General features: G+C 44.2%; 1 protein-coding gene across 1 annotated transcript; it reads right to left on the reverse strand.

Annotated features, from left to right (window-relative positions):
* Window positions 1-468: 468 nt before the first annotated feature.
* LOC114046862 (sulfiredoxin-1-like) lies at window positions 469-2,673 on the reverse strand. The gene is made up of 2 exons (XM_027867422.1): window positions 2,128-2,673; window positions 469-1,763 (listed from the first exon to the last, which is right to left on the reverse strand). Exons 1-2 carry the CDS (start codon window positions 2,404-2,406, stop codon window positions 1,560-1,562), a joined length of 483 nt encoding a protein of 160 aa, XP_027723223.1. The 5' UTR covers window positions 2,407-2,673; the 3' UTR covers window positions 469-1,559.
* Window positions 2,674-14,945: the final 12,272 nt, after the last annotated feature.

Consider the following 14,945-nt stretch of genomic DNA (forward strand, 5'->3'; position numbering starts at 1 on the left):
AAGGCAAGAAGGTCAGGGGGCTCTGCCTCCCATCCATTTTATTTCCCAGAAGATCAGAGACCTGAACAGGCTCTCATATATGCTCAGTAAAGGCTGATCTGACTAGGAAGAACCACCCGGAGAGAAAGGGAGCACCTGTCTTCTTCCCACTCTGTTTTTCAGCATCAGACAGGTCTCAGAGACTCTAAAGTATGGAGGTCACAGCAAGTCACCACATCTATTCTTGTTCCTTCCTTCACCACACCACCACTCCATCCTCCTCCTCCTCCTCCTCATCATCATCACCACCACCACCACCACAACTGCAACAATAATAATATGGCCCAGACCTGTGATTTCATTGGTGTTGGGAAACTCCCAGTAAAGGAACTTCCTCAATCAATGCAGATCAGCAACTGTTCTGAAACTTAACAATAATATTGATTTTATATATATATATATGTATATATATGATATATATTCTGCTACTGGAGTGTACATGAATACATTTATTAAATTACAAAAATTAGTCATTTTATCCACTTGCAAAATCATCTGAGGAACAAGAAATATAAAAGATTAATAGCAGAGAGCACCTGGTCCTCAGACTTCCCATCTTTCCCTCTTAACCACATCATGAAGATTAAAGTGCAACATCTCCCATCTCTTCAGCACTTTGAAGTTTAAATATAATTTTCCTCACAACAACCCTGAGAGGTAGGTTAGTACAAGTATTCTTACCACAATTTATAGATGAGAAAACAGAAACACAGAAGAGAAGTGACTTACTTGCCCATGGTCCCACCTTACTCCAAGCCTAAAGTACTTTTCACTAAATCAGAATTTATTGGGGCTTTCATTTGTTGTTGTTGTTGTATATGAATCTTCTTCCTCAAAAAGAAATGGTAGTAAGGATTCCTGCTTCCCACGGGGAGACAGTGAGAATTAGACATGGGTCCCTTAGCCTGATATGAACAGGAGGTGGCCCCTCCACCCAGGAAGTTGGGAGAGGGACATTTAGTTCCCCATCACTTCCCTCACCCCTCTCCTCCAGAAAGGGTCCCCCATTCTGTTCCCTTACCACATCATCTCAGAAGGATAGGCTCTAGAGTGGGAAGACTTTAGAAGGGACTTTAGTTCAACCACCTCATGTTATAAAGGAGAAAACTATACCTGTTCACACAGGTAGTGTCAAAGCTGGGATCTGAACAAGGGAGGTTCTAATTCCAAGTTCACTCCTCTTTCCATTACAACCACCTCACACCCCACTGTGGGGCAGGGCAGGGTGCTCCCTTCTGTTCTTAAGCCCTGAGTCGACAGTCTTCAGGTCCAAGACATGGGAGTCTAAAGTTATTAAACAAATCACAGGGAACGATTCCTTATCCCTCTTCTCTAGCCTTTAAGGAATACTACACAAGTTAGTCATACTGTCTCTCAAAGGAGCTGTTCTGGGTCAGAAGTCCACACCTTTTGTACTCTGCATCGCCCTGGTAAGGACCAGTATTACTTGGCTTCTCCTGGCCTCTTCAATGGTCACATGAAGAGGCATTTTCAGTGAGTCCCAAGGGCTAAGGGTGCTACTACTGCAGGTCTGGCGTGGAAGAACCCAGGTACACACGAAGGTCAGATATTGTAGACCGGACCAGCTTGGCAGGGATTGTTTCCTTGTTCAGCTCCCGGTAGGCTGCATATCTGTGGCATCCCCCGAAGGAGTAGAAGTAGTTCCCTCCTTGGGCTCCTTTAATCCATAGGACATCAATAGGAGGCACCCGATCTGGATCCTCCTAGGGAGGGGAAAAGTCAGGGAGAGGGAGAAAAGGACATAGATGGAGAAAATGATTGAATCATGGGATCTTAGACCTGGAGGAACCTTGGAATACAGAATGTAGAAGATAGAATGTCGGAGTCAAAAAACAGTCTAAGACACAGAACATAGAATGTTAATGCTAGAAAGGGCCTCAAAGGTTATCTAGTCCAACGCTCCCGTTTTATAGAGAGGATATCGAGGCCCGAAGAAAGAGAGTGACTTGCCCAAGATGACACTGAAAATGGCAGAGCGAAGAAGCGTACTCAGATCTCTGGGCCCGAAATCTAGGGCTCTCTCTACTCCCAGTCCCTCCCCTTGTCCCCCCCCCCGAGAGATCTTACCTGGATGGTATCCATGAGGCTCTTCACCTTGTCCGGGTCCAGCACGGAGGGCAGCGGCCGAATGAGGACGCTCAAGGGGACATTGTGCACCGAAGCGATGTTGCCAGAATGTATGCTGCGATCCTCCGATTCAGATGCCCGATCCTGCCTCTCTGCCCCGACCTCTGGGCCCGCTCGCCCGTGGCTGCCTCCGGCTCTCAACCCCATGCTTCCAGCCCCCCTCAGAGGCTTGTCCTGCACCCAGACTTTAACTCCGGCTCGGAGTGCACCATTCAGCATCCAGAGGGGAGTGCGGGAGAGAAGTTCTGGCACCCGAGCCCCAGAAGCGCTCTCCGCCCTGGGTTCTTCCAGTAAACAGCCTTAGAATTTACTCTTTCTACTGGGCTTTCTTTTCCGATGCTGTTCCAAGGAAAAACTTTCCGAGCTTGGTTTCTCAACACTTTCCACTCCTCCCACTTTGCTCCACCCTCCCGAGTATCGGGCGAAGTAGAAGCGCCGGGGCAGAGCCTGACTCGGTATGAGTACGCAGCTGGGAAGGAGCTCCAGAGAGTGACTCAGCGCCCAGGCCGCAGCTCTCTCCACCCCGCTGTCCCCGCCCCCTAGTACTCCCGCAACACCCCCACTCCACGGGAGGAAATAGCTGCTGAATATTGCAGTCCAAGGATGAATCAGCAGAACAGGCCACTACTTCGTCTTCCCTCCCCTTACTTGGTGACTTCCTGGGAAGGTGGCTTGATTCAGTGGGGAGAATATTGGTTTGGAGTTCAAGAACTAACTTTGCCAGCCCATATGACCAGGGGCAAGTCACTTAACCTGTCTGGGTTTCAATTTCCTTGTCTGTATAATGAGGGAGTTGGGCCAGATGATGTCTAAAGTCTAGACCAGCTCTATATCTATGATCTTATTGGAACATATCCCAGACCTTGTGGGTGTATGGGGGTGGTGAGGAGGGGAGGGATCACAGGTGCTGTGCTGTCTTCTAAGATCCTGGGCTTGGGTAAAGGGCTTCATTGGGTACAGGGACAACGCCCACCTCCACACACACCCTCCCTTTATTGCTTTTGGTTTACATTTATCGATCTTCAGGTTTTATTTCCTCATCTGGGGAAGCCTGTGGTCAGGCCCATTTTTGGGGGGGGGCAATGGGGTTAAGTGACTTGGCCAGGGTCACACAGCTAGTAAGTGTTATGTGTCTGAGTTCGGATTTGAACTCAGGTCCTCCTGAATCCAGGGCCAGTGCTCTATTCTCTGCGCCACCTGGCTGCCCCGTCAGGCCCATTTTTAAAGGCCACGTTAAGGGGAAAGAATTGGAACAGTCATCAGCCCTCAAAATGTCAAAGTCAGAAGATAATTTACATACTATCTAGCCCAACATCTTCTATGTACCGATGAGGGAAATAAAGTCTACAGAGGGGAAAAGATTTGTCCAGAGAGTTAGAGGCAGAAGCAGGGCCTGAACTAGAATACATATTTACTCCTAATCTTATGTCTTAGCACTAAAATATGAAAATTTAGTGAGACAAATTTGCTGTCACATTCATGTAATAACAACAAAAATAATAGCTAACAAATAACAACAAAAATAATAGCTAACATTCATATGAAGCTTACATATGAAGCACTTTACAATTATTAATCTCATTTGATCCTCACAGCAACCCTGGGAGGTAAGCAGCTATTATTATCCCCGTTTTACAGATGAGAAAATTAAAGCAGACAGAGTAACTTACCAGAGTCACACAGCTAGTGTCTGAGGACAAATTTGAACTGAAGTCTAATGTGTATATGTATACATTGTATGTGTGTGAATATATACATGCAGATGTAACAAATAAAGATTTGTCTTTTAGCTTCAGAATCCTTGGTCCTGAGCATCGGGCTGTGCTTACTGTTACATATCATAATGAATCCCAATCAGATTCATTAGAATTGGAGAAATGTATTATTAAAAGGGCAGCTAGGTGGCGCAGTGGATAGAGCACCTGCCCTGAAGTCAGGAGGACCTGGGTTCAAATTTGACCTCAGACCAAACACTTAACACTTACTAGCTGTGTGACCCTGGGCAAGTCACTTAACCCCAATTGCCTAGAAAAAAAAAAGAAATGTATTATTAAAAAAAAAAAGTAGTTGAGTCACTTCAATAGCTGTAGCTTATTAGCAGCTTTGCTATACTCCATTGGGTGGGACCTCCTGTGGCAGGTTATAGGAAATCATCCACAACACACACAGGAAAGCACAGGAAAGGTAGACATGGATGAGTTGTGATTTACACCATTGGAGGTAGCATACATATAGATGAGATGGCAGAGCCATCAAAGTAACCATCCTAAAGCCAAATACTTTCCAAGGGTTTGCTTGTTTTGGATTATTTGTGCTGTGATCTTGCCCTATGGGACAGCTAGGTAGTAAAGTGGATAGAGTGCTGGGCCTGGAATCTCCTCTTTCTGAGTTCAAGTCCAGCCTCAGACACTAGCTGTGGGATCCTGGGCAAGTCACTTCATCCTGTTTGCCTCAGTTTCCTTATCTGTAAAGTGAGCTGGAGAAGAAAATGGCAAACCATTCCAGTATCTCTGCCAGGAAACCCCAAATGGGGTCATGAAGAGTCAGACTTGACTTTAAAAAAGAAGAAAAGATCTGGTCCAGTTATATAGAAAGCTGCAAGTAGGCAGTATTATTATTTAGGCATTTGTGCATGTACTTAACTTGTAGAATCTGTTCTAGGACTTAAACTTAAGACTGTCCTATAGTCCTAAAGCATGTCATGATGAGCTGTTTGTTCTGTTTAGCAAGTAGAGTGCACACGAAGCCTATGGGAAACTGGAGCTGGGCTCTTTCTCTGAAAGGTGGACCAGTCTGTTGCTCAGAGCCAGAACTTCTTCCTCTGAGGGGTTGGGGGGACATGGTGATGATAAGAGGAGGAGTAGATTATGGAGGGGGTTGTTGTTGTTCAATCCCCTTCACAACCCTGTATGGGGTTTTCTTGGCAAGGACACTGGAGTGGTTTGCCATTTCTTTCTCCAGTAGATGAAGGCAAACAGAGGTTAAGTGATTTGTCTAGGGTCACATAGCTAGTGAATGTCTGAGACAGATTGGAACTCAAGTCTTCCTAACTCTAGACCCAGGGCTCTATCCAGTAAGCCACCTACTTGCTTCTATGGAGAGGAATGGAATGGAGTGGAATAGTGAAATATGCAATAGTATCCCACTGTAAACATTCACACCCAGGAATTAGAAACTCACAAAAGGAAGTAGGCCTAAGGATATGAAGAAAGTTGGACTGGAGAGGGAAGAGGGTGATTTTTCTGGACTTTAAATTTCTGCCCCTGCTCTGGGAAGTAGAAGGATACCAAAGGATGGGGAAGGGCAGACCAGCAAGTGGGGAGTTCTGGCTTCCTTCAAGTCTCAGCTAACAGTCCACCTTTTATAAAAAGTCTTTCCTAGTCTTCCTTAATGCCTCCCTTTTAAGACAATCCCTAAATTATCCTGTATATGTCTTTTCTCCCCCAGTTAGATTGTAAGCAACTTAAGAGCAGGACAGTTTTTGTTGTTGTTGGGTTTTTTGCCTTTCTTTGTAACTCCAACACTGAGCACAGTTCTGTCACATTTGTTGTTGTTCATTCGTTCAGCCATGTCCAAATCTTTGTGACCCCTTCTTTGTGATGCCAGGCCCTTCTGCCCTCCACTATCTCCCAAAGTCTGTCCAAGCTCATTTTTGTTGCTTCCATGACACTGTTCATCCACATTATCCTCTGCCATGCCCTTCTCCTTTTGCCTTCAATCTTTCCCAGCATCAGGGTCTTTTCCAATGAGTCCTGTTTTTTTTTATCATGTGGCCAAAGTATTTAAGCTTCAGTTTCAGTGTTTGTCTTTCCAATAAGTAGTCTGGATTAATTTCTTTAAGTATTGATTGATTTGACCTCCTTGCTGTCCAAGGGCTTCTCAAAAGTCTTATATAGTACCACAATTTGAAAGTGTTGATTCTGTGATACTCAGCTTTCCTTGTAGTATAACTCTCACAGCTAAACATTGCTACTGGAAGAATTAGCTTTGACTATACAGATTTTTGTTGACAAGGTGATGTCTCTGCTTTTTAGTATGCCGTCCAGAGATTTGACATATCTTTCCTTCCAGGGAGCAAGCATATTTTAATTTCATGGCTGCAGTCACCACCAGGAGTGATCTTTGAGCCCAAGAATATAAAATCTGACATTGCTTCCATTTCATCTCCCTCTGTCAGGAAGTGATGGGATCAGTTGCTGTGATCTTAGCTTTTTTTTTTTTTTAATGTTAAGCTTCAAGCCAGCTTTTACATTTTCCTCTTTTACCTTCATGAAGAAATTAATTCCTCAAACAAAAGTAAAGGAAGGTGGCCTAGCCATACCAAATCTAAAACTATATTATAAAGTAGCAATCATCAAAACTATCTGGTACTGGCTAAGAAATAGAGTGGTGGATCAGTGGAATAGGTTAGGTGCACAAGACATAGTAGTCAATGACTATAGTAATCTACTGTTTGATAAATCCAGGGACTCCAGCTGCTGTGATAAAAACTCACTATTTGACAAAAATTGCTTGAGAAAACTGGAAAATAGTTTGGCAGAAACTAGGCATAGACCAATATCTCATATCCTATACAAGATGAAGTCAAAATGGGGACATGATTTAGATACAAAGACTGATACTATAAGCAAATCAGGAGAACAAGGAATAGTTTACCTGTCAGATCTGTGGAGAAGGGAAGACCTTATAACCAAATAAGAGATAAAGAACAGTATGAAATACAGAATGGATAATTTTAATTACATTAAATTAAAAAGGTTTTGCACAAACAAAACCAATGCAATGAAGATTAGAAGGAAAGCAGAAACTTGGGAAACAATTTCTTAATTGTTTCTGATAAAGGTCTCATTTCTCAAATATACAGGAAACTAAGTCAAATTTATAAAAATACAAATCATTCCTCAACTGGTAAATGGTCAAAGGATATGAATAGGCAGTTTTCAGAGGAAGAAATTAAAGTTATATATAATCATATGAAAAAATGTTCTAAATCACTGTTGGTTAGAGAAATGCAAATTAAAACAACTCTGAGGTACCACCTCACACTTATCAGATTGGCTAATATGATGAAAAAGGAAAATGACAAATGTTGGAGAAAATGTGGGAAAATTGGAACACTAAGGCATTGTTAGTGGAGTTGTGAACTGATCCAACAATTCTCGAGAGCAATTTGGAATTATGCTCAAAGAGCAACCAACTATGCATACCCTTTGATCCACCAATATCACCACTAGATCTGTATCCCAAAGAGATCATAAAAAAGGTAAAAGGACCCACATGTACAAAAATATTTATAGCAGCTCTTTTTGTGGTGGCAAAGAATTAGAAATTAAGGGGATACCCTTCAACTGGGGAATGGCTGAACAAGTTGTGGTATATGAATGTAATGAAATACTATTGTGCTGTAAGAAGTGATAAGCAGGCAGGTTTCAGAAAAACCTGGAAAGATTTGCATGGACTGATGCTGAGTGAAGTGAGCAGAACCATGGCAACAGCAACACTGTGCGATGATTAACTATAATAGACTTAGCTCTTCTTAGCAATACAAAGATCCAAAATAATTTCAAAAGGCCTGAGATGGAAAATGCTAACCACATCCAGAGAAAGAACTATGAAGTCTGAATGCAGATGGAAGCATACTATTTTCACTTTTCTGTTTTCTTGTTTTTTTTCTTTTTTGTGGTTTTTCCCTTTTGTTCTGATTCTTCTTTCATAACATGACTAATATGTTTAACATATTATGCATTATAAATATGTTTAACATGATAGTACATGTATAACCTATATCAGACTGTCTTGGGGAGGGGGAATGGAGGGAGGGAGAAAAATTTGGAACTCAAAATTTTACAAAAGTGAATGTTGAAAACTATCTTTACATGTAATTGGAAAAAATAAAATATTATTAAAGAAAAAAATAAAAATAAAAAAAGGAAAAAAAGGAATTAATTCTTCACTTTCTGCCATCAGAGTGGTATCATTTGCATGTCTGAGATTGTTGATATTTCTCCCAGCAACCTTAATTCCAGCTTTCGATTCTTCTCATCTGGCATTTCATGTGATTTACTCTGCATACAAGTTAAATAAATAAGGTGACAATATGCAGCCTTGTTGTACTCCTTTCCCAGTCTTAAACCAATCAGTTGTTTCATGTTCATTTCTAACTGTTGCTTCTTGTCCCACATGCAGGTTCTTTAGGAGACAAGTAAGATGATCTGATACTCCCTTCTCTTTGAGGACTTGCCACATTTTATTGTGATCCATACAGTCAAAAGCTTTAGTGCACATAGTAGATACTTAATAAATAGTAGTTGAGTGACTCAATGAGGGACTAGGTGAATAGTAATAGCTATTATTTATATAGTGCTTATTATGTGCCAAGCACTTGATCATTATTATCTCACTTGATCCTCATAACAACCCTGAGAGGTAGGTGCTATTATTACCCCCATTTTGTAGATGGGGAAACTGAGGAGGTTGTTAAGTGATGACTCCAGGCCCAGTGCTCTATCCACTCTATCACCTAGCTGGATGCCTAGGTCTCCTGGATCTCCTACTATCAAGTGTCGGGCATATACCCTAGCTTGGTTTTGCCTCACCTAAGGCAAGGGGGGCAGGTGTCTGTAGCCCTTTTTCTGTTCCTACATAAGGGAAATGATCTGGTCTGCAAAAATTTGGCACCAATCACAGCTGTGTTTGCTTCCAAGCCAGAGCTAGCCACTGCTGGCTTACTGTTAGGATGGAGGAACAAATGGCAAGCCCAATGATGCTGGAGTTGTGGATTATCTTGTATTTTTGAGCCCATGATAAAGATGGAGAATTTTAGAAGCCAGACTGTAAGAAGCATGTCTGCAAGGGCAGGAGTGAGAGAATTGTCAGTGATTGAATCTAGGAGACTTCTAGATTACTCACTGATGTTTGGGAAAGTGATAGCACCTGTTCTTTTTCGGGTGGACCTCTTGCAGCAGAAGGAATCAGGTTTTGGGGGATGGGAGTGACAATTGGGATGTGAGTGGGATGGGCATAAAGAGAAGAGATAGAGCTACTCTGAATGAAGGGAGGTGGGGATGGGCAGAAGGTTGGAGGATCCAGGTGCTTCTGCCCTGTCACCTAAGATTGCAATACTCATTGCCTTCTACCCAGGCACCAATGGAGTGTCACCAATTCTTGCTCTGCTGTTGACATGAACCTGTGTTGAGAACATTGTCTGAGTGGTGGAAAGGTGGTTTGGCAGTCCAGGTTTGGGCATGAACTCCTCTCAACCTTTCATGATCCTGGAGGTGATAGGATATAGTGTTGGAAGAGATCTTAGAGATTGTTCAGTTTAACTTCTTCATTTTATAGAGGAAGAAACAGATTCAGGGAGGGGCAGTGATTTGAATCACGTAGGTAACAAGTAGCAGAGCTAGGCATCAACCAGTTCTGCTGCATATTTCTCAGCAGCAGAGGACAAAGGAGAGACTAGCATAGAATAGAAGTTAGAGCCCTGGTGTGGGAGTCGGGGGACTTGGGTCCCAGTTCCTTCTCTCTAACAGAAACCATTTAACTTTTCTAGGTCTCATTAATTTCTTTATCTGTATAATAAATATGATGGATTAGACTGAGGAATTTCCTTCCATTCTTAAGTCTGTGAGAGGACGGGAGAGTTAAGGTAATAGTTATTCACTTCCTCCCCCAGCATTTGCCAAACTTAACCTTCTTCCTTTATATACAAATTGGACAATATCTCAGGGTCCACTGCTCATAATCCTTTGTTTCCAAAGTCCAATGCCTCCAGATCCTACTCATCCCTCATACCCCACCTTTGCGCACAGTCTCCCTTTTCTATTACATTTATAGATGTGTTATACAAATTAGAGTATCTACCTGGAAGGAACCTTGGAAATCATCTAGTCACAGGATCATAGAATTTTAGAGTTGGAATTTTAGAGTCTGACCCATAACTAATGATGTTTTCTCAACTTAATTACTATAGCATTGATTCATCCACCCTTAATAGCATATATCCTATTTTGCATTCAATTAACCAACAAGCATTTATTAAGCACCTGATATATGTGCCAGGCACTGAGGACACAAAGCCAAAAGTGAAAGGCTAGTCTTTGCCCTCAAGGAGCTTACATTCTACTGGATGCCTTGCTTTCTTTATGACCTCTTTACTTTGACTAGTCTTGTTGTCCTAGCAATACAGTAAACTCCTTTGGTACCGCTTAGATGAAAGTGGTGATTGTTTTTATTTCCCTGTAAAGACACAGTGCTCAGCATGGTGGTTTACACATACTAGGTACTCAAATAAATGTTGACCCCTTTTTAATCAACTGGCCCCACAACACCCAGAAATTTAAGAGAGATATATCCAACTATATTCAAATTTTGCATCTTCAACATGCAGCAACTACTCTGAAAAGACCTGAAGATGGTTGGACCAAACCTGCTTGGTCTGGCCATGGTACTTCTACTAGACCCTGTATAATTGTAATGAGTCAGCTGGAACACAGGAAAGTGATTAGAAATTTTCCATTCCTACAGCCAACATACAATTTTAAAAACCTTGTCACCTTTTACCTGGATTTTTACAACAACTTCATCAATTTTCCTGCTTCTGGTCTCTATCCTTTTCAACCACTCATCATATTGTGGCTAAATTAATCATCCTAAAATATCACTTTTCTTAAATCACCTCCTCTGCTAAAAGAAAAAAAATTGTCTTCCAATATCATAAAAACCACTGAATTTTAGAGGTAGAAGGAATTTCACAAGCCATCTAGAGCCAGTACTTTCCAGTCTGACCCTAGCCTACATTTTTAACCTCATCTCCCACTTCCCTTCCTTCACAAATCCTCCACTTTAACCAGACTAGCTTATTACGTTCTTCAGATTAGCTTTGCTCATTCTCACTCCCAAATCTTTGTTTTCCAGGTTTCTTTAGAATACCCTCCCCATATCTACAAACTCGTCATTTTATAGAGGGAGAAGGTGAGTGATGCAACTGTGATGCTGTGGATAGAGAGCTAGATTGGGAGTCAAAACACCTGAGCTAGAATCCTGGCTCTGGTATTGATTTACTCCCCGTGTGACCTTGGGTAAGCCATTTGCTTCTCTAGTCCTCTGTTTTCGTGCCTGTAAAATGATGGAATTAGATTAGATGGCATTTAAGTTCTCCTTCAGTTCTAATTTATGATCCCATGACCCTTTGTCCAAGATGACACAGAATTAGAAGTAGGATTAGGATCCAGGTCTCCTGATAATCAGTTCAGGACACCATGACATAATAGAAAGAGCTCCAGGGACTGAGAGTCAGGAGAGACCTGGGTTGGAATCTCTGTCATCTTTGAAACTTCCTAGCTATGTGACCATGGACAAGTCACTTAATCTTTCTGAGCCTCAGTTTCCTCATCTACAAAAAGGGAATAATAAGATCCAAAGTATCTACTTAAAACAGGGCTGTTGTAAGGATCAAAAGAATTGAATGTAAACCCTTTCTGCAAGCTTAAAATGATATATAAATGATAGCCACTACTATAATTTGCTGTTATGATATATGATATTGGTCTTTAATGATGACCTTTCTTTTAATTGTGGACTTCCTAAAGGCAGGGACAGTGTTTCATATTCTTTTCTGTATGCCCTACCATACAGAATGCAAACTGCAGTCTACTGGAGAAGCTTAGTAAGACTTATTCATCTTCTCTGCTTGAACTTTTTCCTTCTTTCTTAGACAGCCAAGCAGATAGAAAGAGAGAATGAAGCCTTACGGTGTATCTATCACTCCGAACTCCTTAGAGAGGGGATGAAGGCAGTATGAGGGCAGGGGCTTCCCACCCTCCCTCCTGTGTAGAGGGACAATTAGGTTTCTGCCTCAGGCTCAGAGGCCCCAAATATAGCACCAACATCAAACTCTTGAGAAATAGCATGTATTTTTCCCCTTCACTAAACTTCCTATTAAGTGTAAGACACTGCATAGAAGTTAGATTTCCCTCTCAACTATTCGTGCATTTGCACCAGGGAAAAGAATAAAAATGCGTTTTTAATTTTAAACATTCACATTTTGTTTCCCTTTTTTTGGTGTTTTTTTTTTTTTTTTTTTTTTTAGCAGGGACCTCAGAAAACCGTGATTTCCCCCTCTCTCTGGAGCTTTAAGGAACCCTAGACGTGGGCTACTCTGGGAATAGACCCCTCAGGAATCAGATCTGACTATCCTGGAGGTGGGAGGACCTTTTCTTAGAACCACAAAATGTCAGAGTTGGAAGGGTCTTAGAGACCATGTCAGGGCTGGGCTAACTCTGCCAGATGAAACAGGCTCAGAGAAGAATTTGACTTGTCTGACGTGAGAGCTTGGGGGAGCTGTCCAGCTGGCCCTGAGGATAATTACCCCCAGCTGGAAGGTTTTTTGTGCGTTCACTCAATGACCTTGTTTTGAACACTGAGAAGTAGAAGGACTAGGAGGGGCGTTTCCCGATGACCATTCCTCCCGGGTTCACTGAGACAGCACACTAGGCTCGGACTAAGTGGCTGAAGTTTCTTTATTATCCCTGAATTGCATTACAAGTAATACTGCCGGCGGGGTCGGGGCGAAAAGAGCCTTGAAGTAGCGGCTCGCGCAGGGAAGGGTCGGGGGCCGGGAGTGGGGAGCGCTAGGCGCTTGTACAAAATCTGGCCAAAAAGCCGAACATGCATGGAAAATTATTGCTGTTGGAAGTTCCTATTTACAATATAAACACACACTGGGAATCGATTCTACAATACCCTCCTCCCCCCGCCCTGCACCCCAGTCTCTCCTCACAGGGAAGGGCCTAGAACCATAGAATGTCAGAGCTGGAAGGGATAGTAAAGGCTGTCTAGTCCAACCCCCTCATTTTACAGATGAGGAAACTGAGGCCGGGAGGTTATGTGACTTGCCTAAGGTCACACAGCAGAGAGCAGTGACTAGAACCCAGGTCTGTTGATTCCCTGTCCGGGGCTCTTTCCAATGCAGTCTGCTGTAACATCTGAGAGAAAAAGTTTGCAATGACTCTCTCTGTTTACCACCCCCACTCCCCCCCCCAGTACTTGAGAGCTGAACCCTTCCATTTGAGGAAGCCCACCCCCTGTCCCGATGGGGGGAAGAAATGAGTGGGGACCCCCTTCCTCCTATCTGGATGTGAAGCTATTGCGGGGGGAAGATGTGGGACGGAGACGTGTGCTTAAAGCGGGGTTTGGGGCCCATGCGCTAGGGAGGCGTGTGCGGCCCTGCAGGTGAGGGGGAAGAGGGCCCTGGGCGGGGCCGTGTGCTTGTGATACCTCTGCAGGCATGCAAAGGGTGATGGCACGGTGGCTCTAGAAAGAGAGGGCACCGGCCATTCTGCGCCGCCATCAGGGGAGGTAGGAGGCAGGATGTGAGGTCCTGGCTGGGGGCTGGCCCCTGTGGGGGTCTTGGGTCCCCCTCTGCTGGGAAAGTTGCATAGACTTGGAAGGCGGCCTCCTGCCTTTCATTTCAAAGGTGTGCGGGCTATAGGTGGGATGGGTGTGGGGTTGGGGAAGCTGTGGCTTTTTCCCTTGACCCCAGGGATTGTCCCACCTCACCCTGGCCCTCTGGAGGCTCCACTTCCCTCCAGAAACAGCATAAAGAACAAATATGAATTAGGACTTCTCATAGGCAGGGCAATCCTGGTGGGCTTCTTGCAGGAGTTGCAGTAGGGACCTGCCCCATGAACCCCTTCAGTCTTTCCCTTCCTCCGCCCGGGGCTCTCTGGGCAAGGTATGAATTGGGTCGGGGAGGGTGGGGAGAGAATCTTGGAGCCTGCCAACCCACCAAGGACTAGGGAGTTGGCTATGTTTGTGTGTGTGTGTGCGCGTCCACGGACCTCTTCTAGGGCAGACGCTGAGGTTGCACTGTAGACCATCTTCCCTTCCTCCTTCCACTTCCCCCTTCCTCCATTTATCCCATATCCCCGAGTCGGGCGCACAGAGAAGCGCCTTCCTTCCGCCCCTAGCCAGATCTTCAAGTCCTTTCAGTCGGGGCTTCGCCTTCTAAGAAGCCTTGCCAGTCTCCCCAGTCCAGCTGGAGAGCCTCACCTTCCCGTAGAGGGATACTCCCCTTTCGGAGGGAACAATAAATAAATAAATAAATAAATAAATAGATAAATACAAATAAATAAATAACTCGCTGGCCCTGCCCCAGGGAGACCCAGGCCTCCCCTCTTTCCCCCCAGGAGTTGCCTGTTCTGGGGTGGGTGGGAAAGTGCTCAGAGAGGAAGGAAGACAGAGCAGGAGAGAGGAGTGTGGGAAAAGAGAACCCACAATTGGGGAAGGGAACCTGCCCTTTCCCTGAGCTGGTGGCGGGGGAGCAGGAGGGAGCAGCAGGGTCCTGAGTCCCCGTGCCCCAAGGGCGCATTCTGCTCTGAGGTTCACCTCCTGAGGCCACCTGGGGGAAGTGGGGGATGGCAGTAAGAAGAAGGTGGGGGGGGGGGACTAGTAACGAAGAAGGCAGAGGAGATGGAAAGGGATACTGGGGCAGGTGAGGAGAGAATGCCTGGGAGGGGAAAGTGGGTCCTGGCCAGGAAAGGAAGAGTGTAATACTGGAGAGGGCTCGGAGCTTCTGGGGACTGAGCTTCAGAGGTTGGGTTTGAGTGTAAATGGGCCTGGGGGGAAAGACATGCAGTCCTTAGACTAGGCAGTCCCTGGATTGTAAAGCGAGGAGGAGGGCAGGGAGAGTTTGGGCCTGGCCTTGGATGGGGTAAGGGATATAATTTATGCTAATGAGAGGTACTTAGGTTGAGCTA

This window comes from Vombatus ursinus, unplaced genomic scaffold (genome assembly GCF_900497805.2).
Source record: "Vombatus ursinus unplaced genomic scaffold, bare-nosed wombat genome assembly UNPS02014786.1, whole genome shotgun sequence".
NCBI classification, from domain to species: Eukaryota; Metazoa; Chordata; class Mammalia; order Diprotodontia; family Vombatidae; genus Vombatus; species Vombatus ursinus.